The sequence below is a fragment of the Polypterus senegalus genome, chromosome 3 (assembly GCF_016835505.1).
Source record: "Polypterus senegalus isolate Bchr_013 chromosome 3, ASM1683550v1, whole genome shotgun sequence".
Taxonomy (NCBI): Eukaryota; Metazoa; Chordata; class Cladistia; order Polypteriformes; family Polypteridae; genus Polypterus; species Polypterus senegalus.
This window is the reverse complement of record NC_053156.1, coordinates 134,229,754-134,242,396: the sequence shown is the minus strand read 5'-3', so window position 1 is coordinate 134,242,396 and position 12,643 is coordinate 134,229,754. Positions and strand designations below refer to the sequence as shown.

Here is a 12,643-nt window from a genome sequence, read left to right as displayed (position 1 = left end):
CACCTTAGAAATAACCCAAAAAAACCCATAAAAATAAGTAAGTGAGTGAGTGAGAAAATGCCCAAATACAAGTCTCAACACTCTAATTTTTTTCTTTCTGTTCCATGTAAAATTGGGAGGACTAATATCTTACAGTATGCTGATTGTGAATGTTGTCTTTTGTCTGATTGCACAAAAATATTAGATTTATAAAACTATATGTACACCATATGCCACACCAAATCTATACTAATAAAAGGCAAAGCCCTCACTGACTGACTGACTGATTCACTGACTCACTCATCACTAATTCTCCAACTTGCCGTGTAGGTAGAAGGCTGAAATTTGTCAGGCTTATTCCTTACAGCTTACTTACAAAAGTTAAGCAGGTTTCAATTTGAAATTCTACACGTAACGGTCAACAATGTCCGCCATGTTGGACTTTCTTATTTATGGCCCCATCTTCACAAAATTTGGTAGGCGGCTTCCCTGCGCTAACCGAAACCAATGTACGTACTTATTTCGGTGGTATGACGCCACTGTCGGCCGCCATATTGAACTTTCCAACTTCACTAATTCTCCAACTTCCTGTGTAGGTAGAAGGCTGAAATTTGTCAGGCTCATTCCTTACAGCTTACTTACAAAAGTTAAGCAGGTTTCATTTTGAAATTCTACACGTAACGGTTGTAACGGTTGACAACATCCGCCATGTTGAACTTTATTTATGTCCCCATCTTCACAAAATTTGGTAGGCGGCTTCCCTGCGCTAACTGAAACTGATGTACGTACCTATTTCGGTGGTATGATGCCACTGTCACTGCCATATTGAACTTTCCAACGGTTTTTGTTACTTATGGAACCATCTTCAAGAAATTTGGTACGAGGGTTCCCAACGCTAACTGAATCCTACTTACGTACATATATACGTCCATAGCCTGCAGCTCGGTCACCGTGTGAGGCGGCGTTTGGTCCCCCATCCAAACGCCTCCCACGTTGTTGGCTGCCTGCCTATATAAGGCCATCCCTCGCTCCGGTCTCTACATTCTCTTCCTTACTTCGCCACGGGATTCACGTCTCCCTACTGATAACTACAGCCTTTTTATTTAATCCACGGCTTCTCCGCTGTTTTATTGTTCGTTTATTGCGATTATAGTTATTGTGTAGGTATTTTAGGCTTACTTTACATTGTTCAGGTACCCATTTCTTTTATCGTTCCAACAGTACCCCCATTAACATGTCTATCGAGGTGATCACCATTGATCAAAGAACTGTCACTTACCGAGTGGTTTCCATGCCCGGAGATGGCACTTGCCTTTTCCATTCTCTTTGTTACATATTGCAGGGCCATATCAGGCCTACTCTTGATATCCGGAGGAACATTGTGTCTTATGTATTGAATGACTGGGACAGGTTAAAGGTGTGGACCGATGACGGTACAGGAGATAATTATACTACACAGGAGCACTATAAGAGTGAAATGCTTAAGCCCTTCACCTTCGGTTCTGCATGTGAGTTGATGGCTGCCACTGAATTGTTCGGTTGTCGCTTTCAAGTGTACCGAAATGGCCAAATATTTTACACCTTTCGACAATCTCCAATGCCTCTTAAACATCTTAGATTCACAGGTGACGATTTCAGTAGTGGATACTTTGATGTTTATGAATGTTTAAACTCTCAAAAGCTGGATGCGAAGTTATCGATGAAACCGGTTGTATGCTTACAACGCTTGACGGATGCCGAATGTCACTTCAACACAGAAAAATTAATGGAAGGAATAATTAAGGTTAATATTGAGCAGCACATGGCAAGGACAGGAGTTATTCTGAACAGTCAGCATGGGTTCAGAAGAGGGAGGTCGTGTTTTACTAACATGCTGGAATTCTATGAGGAGGCAACAAAAGGATATGATCGAAGTGGAGCTTATGATATTACTAGCAAAATACCCGCACTTCGCAATGGAGAAGTAGTGTGTTAAAGAAGCAATGAAAAGAAAAGGAAACATTTTGAAAATAACGTAACCTGATTGTCAATGTAATTGTTTTGCCACTGTTGTGAGTGATGAGTGTTGTTGTCATATATATATATTTATATATATATATATATATATATATATATATATATTTACACACACACACATAAACATATATATATATACATATCTATACATATACACATATATACATACATATATATCTACATATATACACACATATATATACATACACACACATATACACACAAATACATATATATATATACATACATACACACACACATATATAAACATATATATACATATACATACATATCTACATATATACACACACAGCTATTTCAGATCAGTGCAATACGCTGTTTGTTAAAACGGTTGACTCCGCTCTTACGTGCAATAACAAATCAAATCATTCAGTTGTCTTTGCTCATATGTCATTTTAGAGCTGGACGCATGGCATCTTTTTGGCCACAAGTTCGTTTCTGTTTGGTGTGAGGTTCTGTGTTGTGGAGATTCTCAGGATGGATTGCAGGTGCTCATCAGTGAGGCGACTCCTGTGTGCTGTTTTGTTAGTCTTTATCACTGAGAAGAGCTTCTCACACAGATATGTGCTACCAAACATGCACAAGGTTCGAGCCGCATGTAGACGGACTTTTTTTGTTCTTCAAAGTCACCAAAGCGCCGTGCAAACTCAGTGCGCAATAACTCTAGTAAGCGATAAGTGTTCGGCAAGGCAGCTGAAGCGCTGCATTATGGGATCTGTAGTTTATTGTGTTACCAGCGCTTCATATACCCGGGCTTTAATAACAATAATACAGTATATAAAATGATCTCGGGGCGGATATAATTACACGCCGGGCGGATGTGGCCGCGCCCTTGAGTTTGAAATATATGGACTAAATAGAACTTGAAAAGATTTATTTTTTCAAATGTGATCGCGCAATTCAGATAGAGTTGACGCAAGCACTACAGCCTGCATGCCTCAATGAGTCTTCCTCCCCTCGCTCTTACTTTTTTACCGTTCATCTAATAAATACACTGAGTATGGCTTTACCAAAACAATCATTGATGGCGAATAAAGTATCCATTATTCGAGTATGTAGAGCGGGATATATATATATACATATATATATACCCGCGTATCGCAGCGGAGAAGTAGTGTGTTAAAAAGGTAAAAAGAAAAGGGAACATTTTAAAAATAACGTAACATGACTGTCAATATACAGTATTTGTTTTGTGAGTGTTACTGAGTGTTGCTGTCATCAAGGATTTGATTATCATTATTTCTTTCAATCAGGTTCGTATTTGTAGGATGTGCTGTGTTCAAGTTACATTCCGTGTTTGTCAATCGTGTAAAGATGACAGGTTTCATTCATCGATTCGTTTCTTACTGCATCAATAAACAGCTCGTCTTCTTCTTTATCTGAGACCTGACACACTGCATGCACGGGTTTTTTTTACACTGTCTTCCTTTAGCGGACATTGACTTTTTCCACCGTGTGCTTTGTTTCCACAGTAGCTGCATTTATGAATATGCTTATCAGACGCTTCATATTTTTGCTGCCTTTTCAATTGTGTAATTCGGTTTTGTTCAGCTCTTTGGAACTGTTGCCTTTTATCTGTGCACTGCGTCAGTTCACGTGAGCCACTCGGTGTACTTGCATCGAAGGTTCCCAGCTGTGCTGGTGCCATCTCGTGCTATGTCCATAGCTTTATTTAATGTTACCTTAGTCCTGGCACTTAAAACTTTCTCTCGCAGTTTTGCTGAGTTTGTGTCAAACACCACCCTGACCATCTCATCTTCCTCTCCATAAGCACAGTCCTTCACCCGTGAATATTTACCTGTGGCAGTTTGCTATTGGATTGCCGCTGACGGACGGCCTTATATGGGCAGGCACTAAATTACAAACGCCAGCGCAGCCTGTCTATGAACTTAATTTAAAGTGTAGGTTTACATCGTGCTTTGTTTCCGAAGTAGCAGAACTCATGAATATGGTTGTATATGTCACTCACTCGCTTCTTATTGTTTCGCTGCCTTCTCAATTATATAATGCATGTTTTCTTGAGCGCTTTTTTGAGGTCTTCCTGGTTTTCTATGTACTGCGTGATTACGTGGGAGGCGTGATGATGTCACACGAAACTCCACCCCCACGGCGTTGAAGCTCATCTCCATTACAGTAAATGGAGAAAAACTGCTTCCAGTTATGACCATTACGCGTAGAATTTCGATATAAAACCTGCCCAACTTTTGTAAGGAAGCTGTAAGGAATGAACCTGCCAAATTTCAGCCTTCCACCCACACGGGAAGTTGGAGAATTAGTGATGAGTCAGTGATTGAGTGAGTCAGTGAGTGAGTGAGTGAGTGAGGGCTTTGCCTTTTATTAGTATAGATTTATCTGGACTTTCAGAAAGCATTTGATAAGATGCCACATGAGAGGTTGGGCATCAAATTAAGAGAAGTGGGAGTTCAGGGTGATGTTTTTAGATGGGTGCAGAACTGGCTCAGACACAGGAAGCAGAGGGTGATGGTGCGAGGAACCTCATCAGAACTGGCCGATGTTAAGAGTGGTGTTCCACAGGGGTCAGTGCTAGGGTCGCTGCTATTTTTAATATATATATATAAATGATTTAGATAGGAATATAAGTAACAAGCTGGTTAAGTTTGCAGATGATACCAAGATGGGTGGATTAGCAGATAATTTGGAATCCATTATATCATTACAGAAGGACTTGGATAGCATACAGGCTTGGGCAGATTTGTGGCAGATGAAATTTAATATCAGTAAATGTAAAGTATTACACATAGGAAGTAAAAATATTAGGTTTGAATACACAATGGGCAGTCAGAAAATCGAGAGTACGCCTTATGAGAAGGATTTAGGAGTCATAGTGGACTCTAAGCTATCAACTTCCCGACAGTGTTCAGAAGCCATTAAGAAGGCTAACAGAATGTTAGGATATAGGAGGTTATGCTCAACCTTTATAATGCACTGGTGAGGCCTCATCTTGAGTACTGTGTGCAGTTTTGGTCTCCAGGCAACAAAAAGGACATAGCAGCGGTAGAAAAGGTCCAGAGAAGAGCGTCTAGACTGATTCCAGGGCTAGAGGGGTTGAATTATGAGGAAAGATTAAAAGAGCTGAGTCTTTACAGTTTAAGCAAAAGTAGTTTAAGAGGTGACATGATTGAAGTGTTTAAAATTATGAAGGGAATTAGTACAGTGGATCGAGACTTGTATTTTAAAATGAGTTCATCAAGAACACGGGGACACAGTTGGAAACTTGTTAAGGGTAAATTTCGTACAAACATTAGGAAGTTTTTCTTTACACAAAGAACGATAGACACTTGGACTAAGCTACCAAGTAGTGTGGTAGACAGTAAGATGTTAGGGACTTTCAAAACTCGACTTGATGTTTTCTTGGAGGAAATAAGTGGATAGGACTGGCGAGCTTTGTTGGGCTGAATGGCCTGTTCTCGTCTAGATGTTCTATTGTTCTAACACAAGTCCTGCAAATACTCTCGGAATTGAAACAAACCATGAAACTCAAACCGATTGTGACAACAGCAATCCAAGCTGTGAGATTTGAGACAAGATTACTTTTCACATGGCCAACTGTACGTTGCATGCTCAAGAGTAAGCTCAGCTCACAGCTTGGTCATATTACAACCGGAGGGCTGAACTGACAATGTGGTATACAAAGAGATCCTTAACAAATAATTATTGGTATATTTTCCCTCAGTTTAAAAAGGTTTAATTTTCTTCTTAGTAAAAATTTTAAGGCAGTACTTCGCCGATGCAAAGTGCGGGTATTTTTCTAGTTTCTTTATAAATCTCAAACCATCTTAAAGCAATGTGCTCATGCATAAGCTTTTAGCCATTTCCCATGGCCATCTATCAGTAACTTTATTTGGCATGAAACATCTTTTTTTGAATATCAGTAGTCTAATCATGATATAAATTTGCCCATGTTCCACAGTTATGTCTTTAATGTAAACCATGTAGAACACAGGTGGGAAAAGACAGAAAATTAAACTTAAGTGAATGTGCAATTGAGGTTTTACTGACTATTACTGCCTGAAGTGGAGAACTGCTCTGTTCTGCACTGTTCTTTTTGATAGTCTCTCTTTCTCATCGGAGTCACAAAAGAAGAAAACCAAGAATCAGGCAACATCAGCCAAGTGGGGTAGCAATAGCAGTGTGCTATCATGCAGTGCCCAGACCACCGCCAGTACACAGTATGAACGCTGTATACACAGAGCATGCCAAATTTCAGCCTTCTACCTACACGGGAAGTTGGAGAATTAGTGACGTTGGAAAGTTCAATATGGCGGCTGACAGTGGCGTCATACCACCGAAATAAGTATGTACATTGGTTTCGGTTCGCTCAAGGAAGCCGCCTACCAAATTTCGTGAAGATGGGGCCATAAATAAGAAAGTTCAACATGGCGGACATTGTTGACTGTTATGACCGTTAATTTCGAAATGAAGCCTGCTTAACTTTTGTAAGTAAGCTGTAAGGAATGAGCATGCCAAATTCATAAAAAATAAAATAAAATAAGCTACCGTGGCAGTCCATTTGTCTGTCCAGGATTTTAGATCACCTGTAGCTCGCAAACCACTTGAACTTTTGAACTATTGACCTGAAATTTGATACTCATATACTATGTGAGTATACTACTATCCGCTTTTGGGGTGATGATTGACCTCCAATGTTATTCCTCTTTTTATTTTATTGTAGTATCAACTCTCAGAAGAGGCCAGAATGGCAGACGTGTGGTGCATGCATATGGGCACCCTTCTCATTCCTTACCACCTTGCCGTCACTTCTCCTACCTCTTTATATCTTAAATCATTGTTGAGGCAGATTGAAGACTTAAGTGCCAGCTTAAACAAAAAATTAAGGAAAACGTACTAATTAATTGCAACACAAACACTGACTTAATCACCCCCACCCAACGGGGCGACACACTGAAGTGCGTCCTGAAGCACGATTGCCGCATTTATGGAAGATTGTTTGTCTGTTGCCGAGGCAGGGCAACAGCAGGCTCACAGCACTTCAATGAAGAGCCACAGAAGCAAATCCTAAAAGATCGGGGTCGCGCTATAAGTCCTTGTCTTGCACCGCAAAACAGTCTCAGTACTTTACCAAAACCAGTTTTATTCAGCTTGAAACAGGAACAGCATGGTTATTTACTGTAATGGGATCTGCCACTCTTCCTATACACAGACCAGCTATGACCCTGCTGTTGCTCTGGCAATGGATAAACAGTCTTACACAGACACGATGATCGCACTTCGGGAAGCTCTTCAGCGTGTTGTCCCATTGGGGGAGGTCCCAAGAGAGTTTAGAAACCTCACATTTTCTTGAACGAGTGCTGCATTAATAGGAATGTTTTTTGAACGAGCATCACTGAACCACATAAAAACTGCTTTTTTGATGTCTTCAAATGCAGCAGTTCGCACATGTTTGCAACCCGAGATTTTTGTTCTTTTTTGCTTGGTCTTTCAAGAAAGTTGACAGAGTTGATGGTGAAATTCTGAATTTACTGACAACATCTTTTTTCTTTTTGCCACAAATGAGAGCTGCAAAAATTAAGTTTTTTTTTTCTAATATGAACTGTTATCATTTTTTCGTGTCTGCCGTTTCTATAGGAGGGTGACAATGAGTTAAATTCCAATGGATGTTTTTCAAATGTTGATGAGCAATGAGCAAAAGGTATCACTGAAAACCACAAAAAACAAAAACAGCAAAAAAAAAAACAATTCAAGAAAAGTTCAAAGAAAAAAAAATTCTATTTTATATATTTTATTGAAATCACACAATATTCCATACAAATAAATACATTTTTACAAAAATAGGATCAAAAACAAATCAACAAAAAATTAAAGGAACACTTCAATCAGAGTATAGCATCAACTCAATGAAATGTCTGGGATATTGATCTGGTCAGTTAAGTAGCAGAGGGGGTTATTAATCAATTTCAGTTGCTTAGGTGTTAATGAAATTAACAACAGGTGCACTTGAGGGGCCAAAAATGAGACGACCCATAAAACAGGAATGGTTTAATAGGTGGAGACCTCTGACATTTTTCCCTCCTCATCTTTTCTGGCTGCTTTTTCACTAGTGTTGTATTTGACTACAGTCAGTGTCACTACTGGTAGCATGAGGTGATACCTGGACCCTACAGAGGTCTCACAGGTAGTCCAACTTCTCCAGGATGGAACATCAATAGGTGCCATTGCCAGAAGGTTTGCCATGTCTCCCAGCACAGTCTCAAAAGCATGGAGGAGATTCCAGGAGACAGATTGTTACTCTAGGACAGTTAGAGAGGGCCATAAGAGGTCCTTAACCCATCAAGGTGGTGGCTCTGAAGCTAAGGATCTGTGCTGGTATCCAGAAGGTTGCCGGTTTGAATCCCTGTCACTGCCAAAAGAGATCCTGCTCTGCTGGGCCCTTGAGCAAGACACTTAACCTGTAATTGTTCCAGGGGTGCTGTACAATGGCTGACCCTATGCTCTGACCCCAAGGGGTATGCAAAAACTAACAAATTCCTAATACAAGAAATTATATAAGGCAAAGTAAAGAAAAAAAAATCTGATGTGTTTTCAAAGTGTTCCTATAAATTGGTTCTATCAGTGATTATTTTGGTCCTATCAGTGATATCATTATTCTATCATTATTTCACCTGACTTGTGTGTCTACCATACCTAAAAGAAAGATTATATACGTTGTCTGTAATATGCTAAACTTAATTGAAATCCTATCAATTAAGCTTACTTACCAAGAAGCCAACCATCACACACAGCATGACCCTGAAGTCTGCTCCCCACATTATATGATTAAATAAAGAAATGAGTTGAGCCGGGCCACCTCACTAAAACATTTGAGCATCACATATTAGTTGAATGAAGTGCTTTCTGTTTAGAAAAGCAAATGTGCTAATGCTTTTTTCGCAACATGTATGCAGTCAATTGCACTGATTACATTAGAATAATCAGAAATCTCTGCAAATTGCCTTTTGATCTCGGACCGCTTACCGAATCTAAGTATACTCAATTTATAGCGAGTTGCCTCTTTTAAATATGATTTTTGAGACAACCCCAAGGTAATTTCCATTTGGCTCAGAAGCCAGTCCAGATCAAGCCCTGTAAAACTCTCCTGTAGAGAACTGTCCTACCAGAGCTCCCCAATGTACACCTTTGTATCACTAAAGAGCTAGGCACGCATGCAGTGACCTTAGGAACAGGTAATATGTTTCCATCTTTTATATGGGGCACTAATCCCACCTGGTACTGCTTCCGCAATAGTCCTTCTGTTAATTTATCATCTGAAAATACATTTCCGAGGATTCCTTTACTATTCAATAGTTTGGCAAGCTTCTTAATATATATTCAATTTTGTTTTCTGACAAGGATGCCACCTAAAACAGTACAATTTCAGCCTTTACCATGACAAACTCTACAGTGGGTTTTATTGCAACACCCCTAAAGACGTGCAGGTTAGGTTAACTGGTGATTCAGAATTGGCTTTGTGTAAATGTGAGAATGTGCCCTGTTCTCTCTCGAGATGGTTCCTGTCTTGTGCGTAATGTTGACATTGGTGGCCACCATTACCCTGAATTGGATTAAATAGGTTTGAGAATGTTATGTAATGTAATAACCTTAGATAGTTGTATAGTACCAGGAAAACTTAACCTTAATTGCATGCAGTCCTCTTATTTGCATTCATGACTGTGTTCTTTTATTCAATTTAAGACAAAAACATTGAAAACTGATGTTTTTATTCACTTAATAGCCAGAGACACCGCCAACCATTGGATTATCCTACAACACAGTGGATCATTGGGAGATTGAAAGATCATCTGTAAAACTAATCAAAAAGCTAGGAGCAGGCCAATTTGGGGAAGTTTATCAGGGATTATGGAATGGTACTACACCTGTGGCAGTCAAGACACTAAAAAAAGGTAAAGATACTTTAAATAATCAGTAAAGGTACACTGGGAATTTACTTAACATGCCACCTAATTGGACAACTTTCAGCTATCATTTAACTTTTTCTTATTCTATAATCTCCTCCTCATGCCCATATTTTTTATTTATGGTGGTCTTAGATCTATAGACATGTACAGCTTTCACATACTGGCCATCCAGATTATAAAATAAAAAAGGAATAATGCAAATTATAAAACTGATCAGATTAACCTGTTTGATAACCTAAGATTGTCAGGTCTTATCTGTATTGCTGAACTATGCCTACTCCTTTCATTATGGTTTTGCAAGACTATCACTAAGAATTCAACGCATTGACACAACTAGATGTTCTCTGTTAAGTATTAGACTATTTAATACAACTTATTACTTTGATGTGTTTTCCTTTTGATGTTTTAAAATATGTCAAGAATTATTTTATAACTAACCAGCTCAGTTCATGATAAATTGTGGACAATTGCGCTAGCATTTAAATCTAAGCACAGAATCATTAGCAACAACTTTATTTATATAGCACATGTTCATACAAAAAAGTAGCTCAAAGTGCTTTACATAATGAAGAAAAATAAAAGACAAAATAAGAAATTAAAATAAGACAACATTAGTTAACATAGAAAAAGAGTAAGGTCCGATGGCCAGGAAGGACAGAAAAAACAAAAAAAAAACTCCAGACGGCTGGAGAAAAAAATAAAATCTGCAGGGGTTCCAGGCCACAAGACCGCCCAGTCCTATCTGGGCATTCTACCTAACATAAATGAAATAGTCCTCTTTGTATTTAGGGTTCTCACGGACGCTCTTGATGATGATGGTCATGCAGACTTCTGAATTTTAATCCATCACTGTTGGAACATCACGGTGCTTTGAGTAGATGGTGGTGGCGCAAGCCACCACCAAAAAGACACCGGAAAAAGAAACAGAAGAGAGAGTAGGGGTTAGTACAGATTTTAGAGCCACCATGAATAGTTATTATAATGAATTGGATATACAGAGTATCAGGATTAAATTACAGTGAAGTTATGAGAAGGCCATGTTAAAATAATGTGTTTTCAGCAGTTTTTGAAGTGCTCCACTGTTTTAGCCTGGCGAATTCCTATAGGCAGGTTATTCCAGATTTTAGGTGCATAACAGCAGAAGGCCGCTTCACCACTTTTTACGTTTTGCTCTTGGAATTCTAAGGAGACACTCATTAACTAATTTAAATAAATTCAACAGAGTTTAAGTACATCCTTGATATGACTTCTTATGGGAATAATTCCCAATACACCTTTTTCAAGATTCAAGATATGTCAGACTGTCACACAGAGTAAAGTAACTAATGACTTTGGGGGTCTCAACCTCAGGTCCTGGGAAGCAAGTGTGCCCTCTTTACAGCTGTTAATGGAATTTGTTAATTATGTACACAATTTAATCATCCTCTCATTTAGCTACACTGTGGTGTAGTGGGTCAACAGTTCATGTCAAAGTGCCATTTTTAAAATAAATAATCACCGCACTCATGGCTTTGCGAGGGGGTATAGTTGTGTGGCTGAAGCGGTTCCTGGGGAATTCGTGATAGGGGCGTTTCTCACCTAAGTGCACAGGTGAGAAACCGTCCGCATCCGTAATTGTTCCCGGGGGCTGCTGATTGCCACAGCTGCCATGTCCTCTTTATAAATAAAAGTGCAAGGCAGTTTGGGGGAAAAAGGAAAGGAAGAAAAGAGCCAGAGATTGCAGGAGAGTGGGAAGTAGCAAGGAGGAAAGAGAGCCGATGTGAGCGAGCGAGCCCTCACTGGCAAGCAGGCAGGAAGCTGGACAGTAAGCCCTGGCAGGGGTGTTTGGCCAACACCTAGGGCCGTTGGTAGTGGTCGCTCCAGCTGAGCATTTTATGAAGGAACGGGAGTGACCGGCAGAAGGACAGCTGGCCGCGTAAAGCCGTGAAGGCAGCAGGAGTCGGGAGGCTTGGAAGTAGAAGCCCCAACATGAGCGTCTTGGCTATTGGGTAAAAATCCAAGTCTCAGTCTGGGGGAGCTCAAGCGAAGCCAGGGATCGGGAAGCCTCCAGACCAGTTGAGTGGTTGAGAAGGTCAGCTGCTGAGGGGGCGACTCTTCTGTTGTGGGGCACAGATGGGGGAAGCAGGAGAGCCACCAGGAAAATAGAAGACACCGGGCTTTATTTTAAAGGACTGCTTCAAGTGTTATTTTAACCTCGTTGTTTTAAAGGATTGTTGTTTTTCTATTTATTGAATTTTTAACCTCCACTCAGGATTATTTATTTATTGAAGATTTTTGGAAAGCACTGCACTGCATTTGGACACTGTTTTGTTGTTGTTTTTTTTTAATAAAAGCACTTGCACTATTGCACCATCCCCTTGCTCCATTTGTTGTGCCTCACTGACGAGCTCATTGATAACATTACCGACAGTGCAGGGTTCAAGGGCTCCCAGACGAACGATGGGAGCATGCAGCTAATCCGCATCGTCACATGAGGGCAGATCGTGAAAATGATTAATGGATTCAAGCCAGGATTGTGAATCTGGATATAATTCAGAGTTACTGGAAGCCAGAGCCTATGCCGTCAGAACTGGGTAGAAAGCAAAAAATAACCATGGATACTGAGACATTTCATTGCAAGGCAGATGTATGTAAACATTCATGGTCACACAAACCAGAGAAATTTAGATTTTCCAATTAACATAACTAAACCT

General features: G+C 39.9%; 1 protein-coding gene across 1 annotated transcript in view; it reads left to right on the top strand.

Annotated features, from left to right (window-relative positions):
* The window catches only part of frk (fyn-related Src family tyrosine kinase), a 109,472-nt gene that overhangs the window by 54,475 nt on the left and 42,354 nt on the right, over positions 1-12,643 (top strand). The window contains exon 4 of the mRNA XM_039747960.1: positions 9,767-9,935. Coding sequence (XP_039603894.1) covers positions 9,767-9,935 — 169 coding nt within the window. The remainder of the gene's footprint in view (positions 1-9,766; positions 9,936-12,643) is intronic.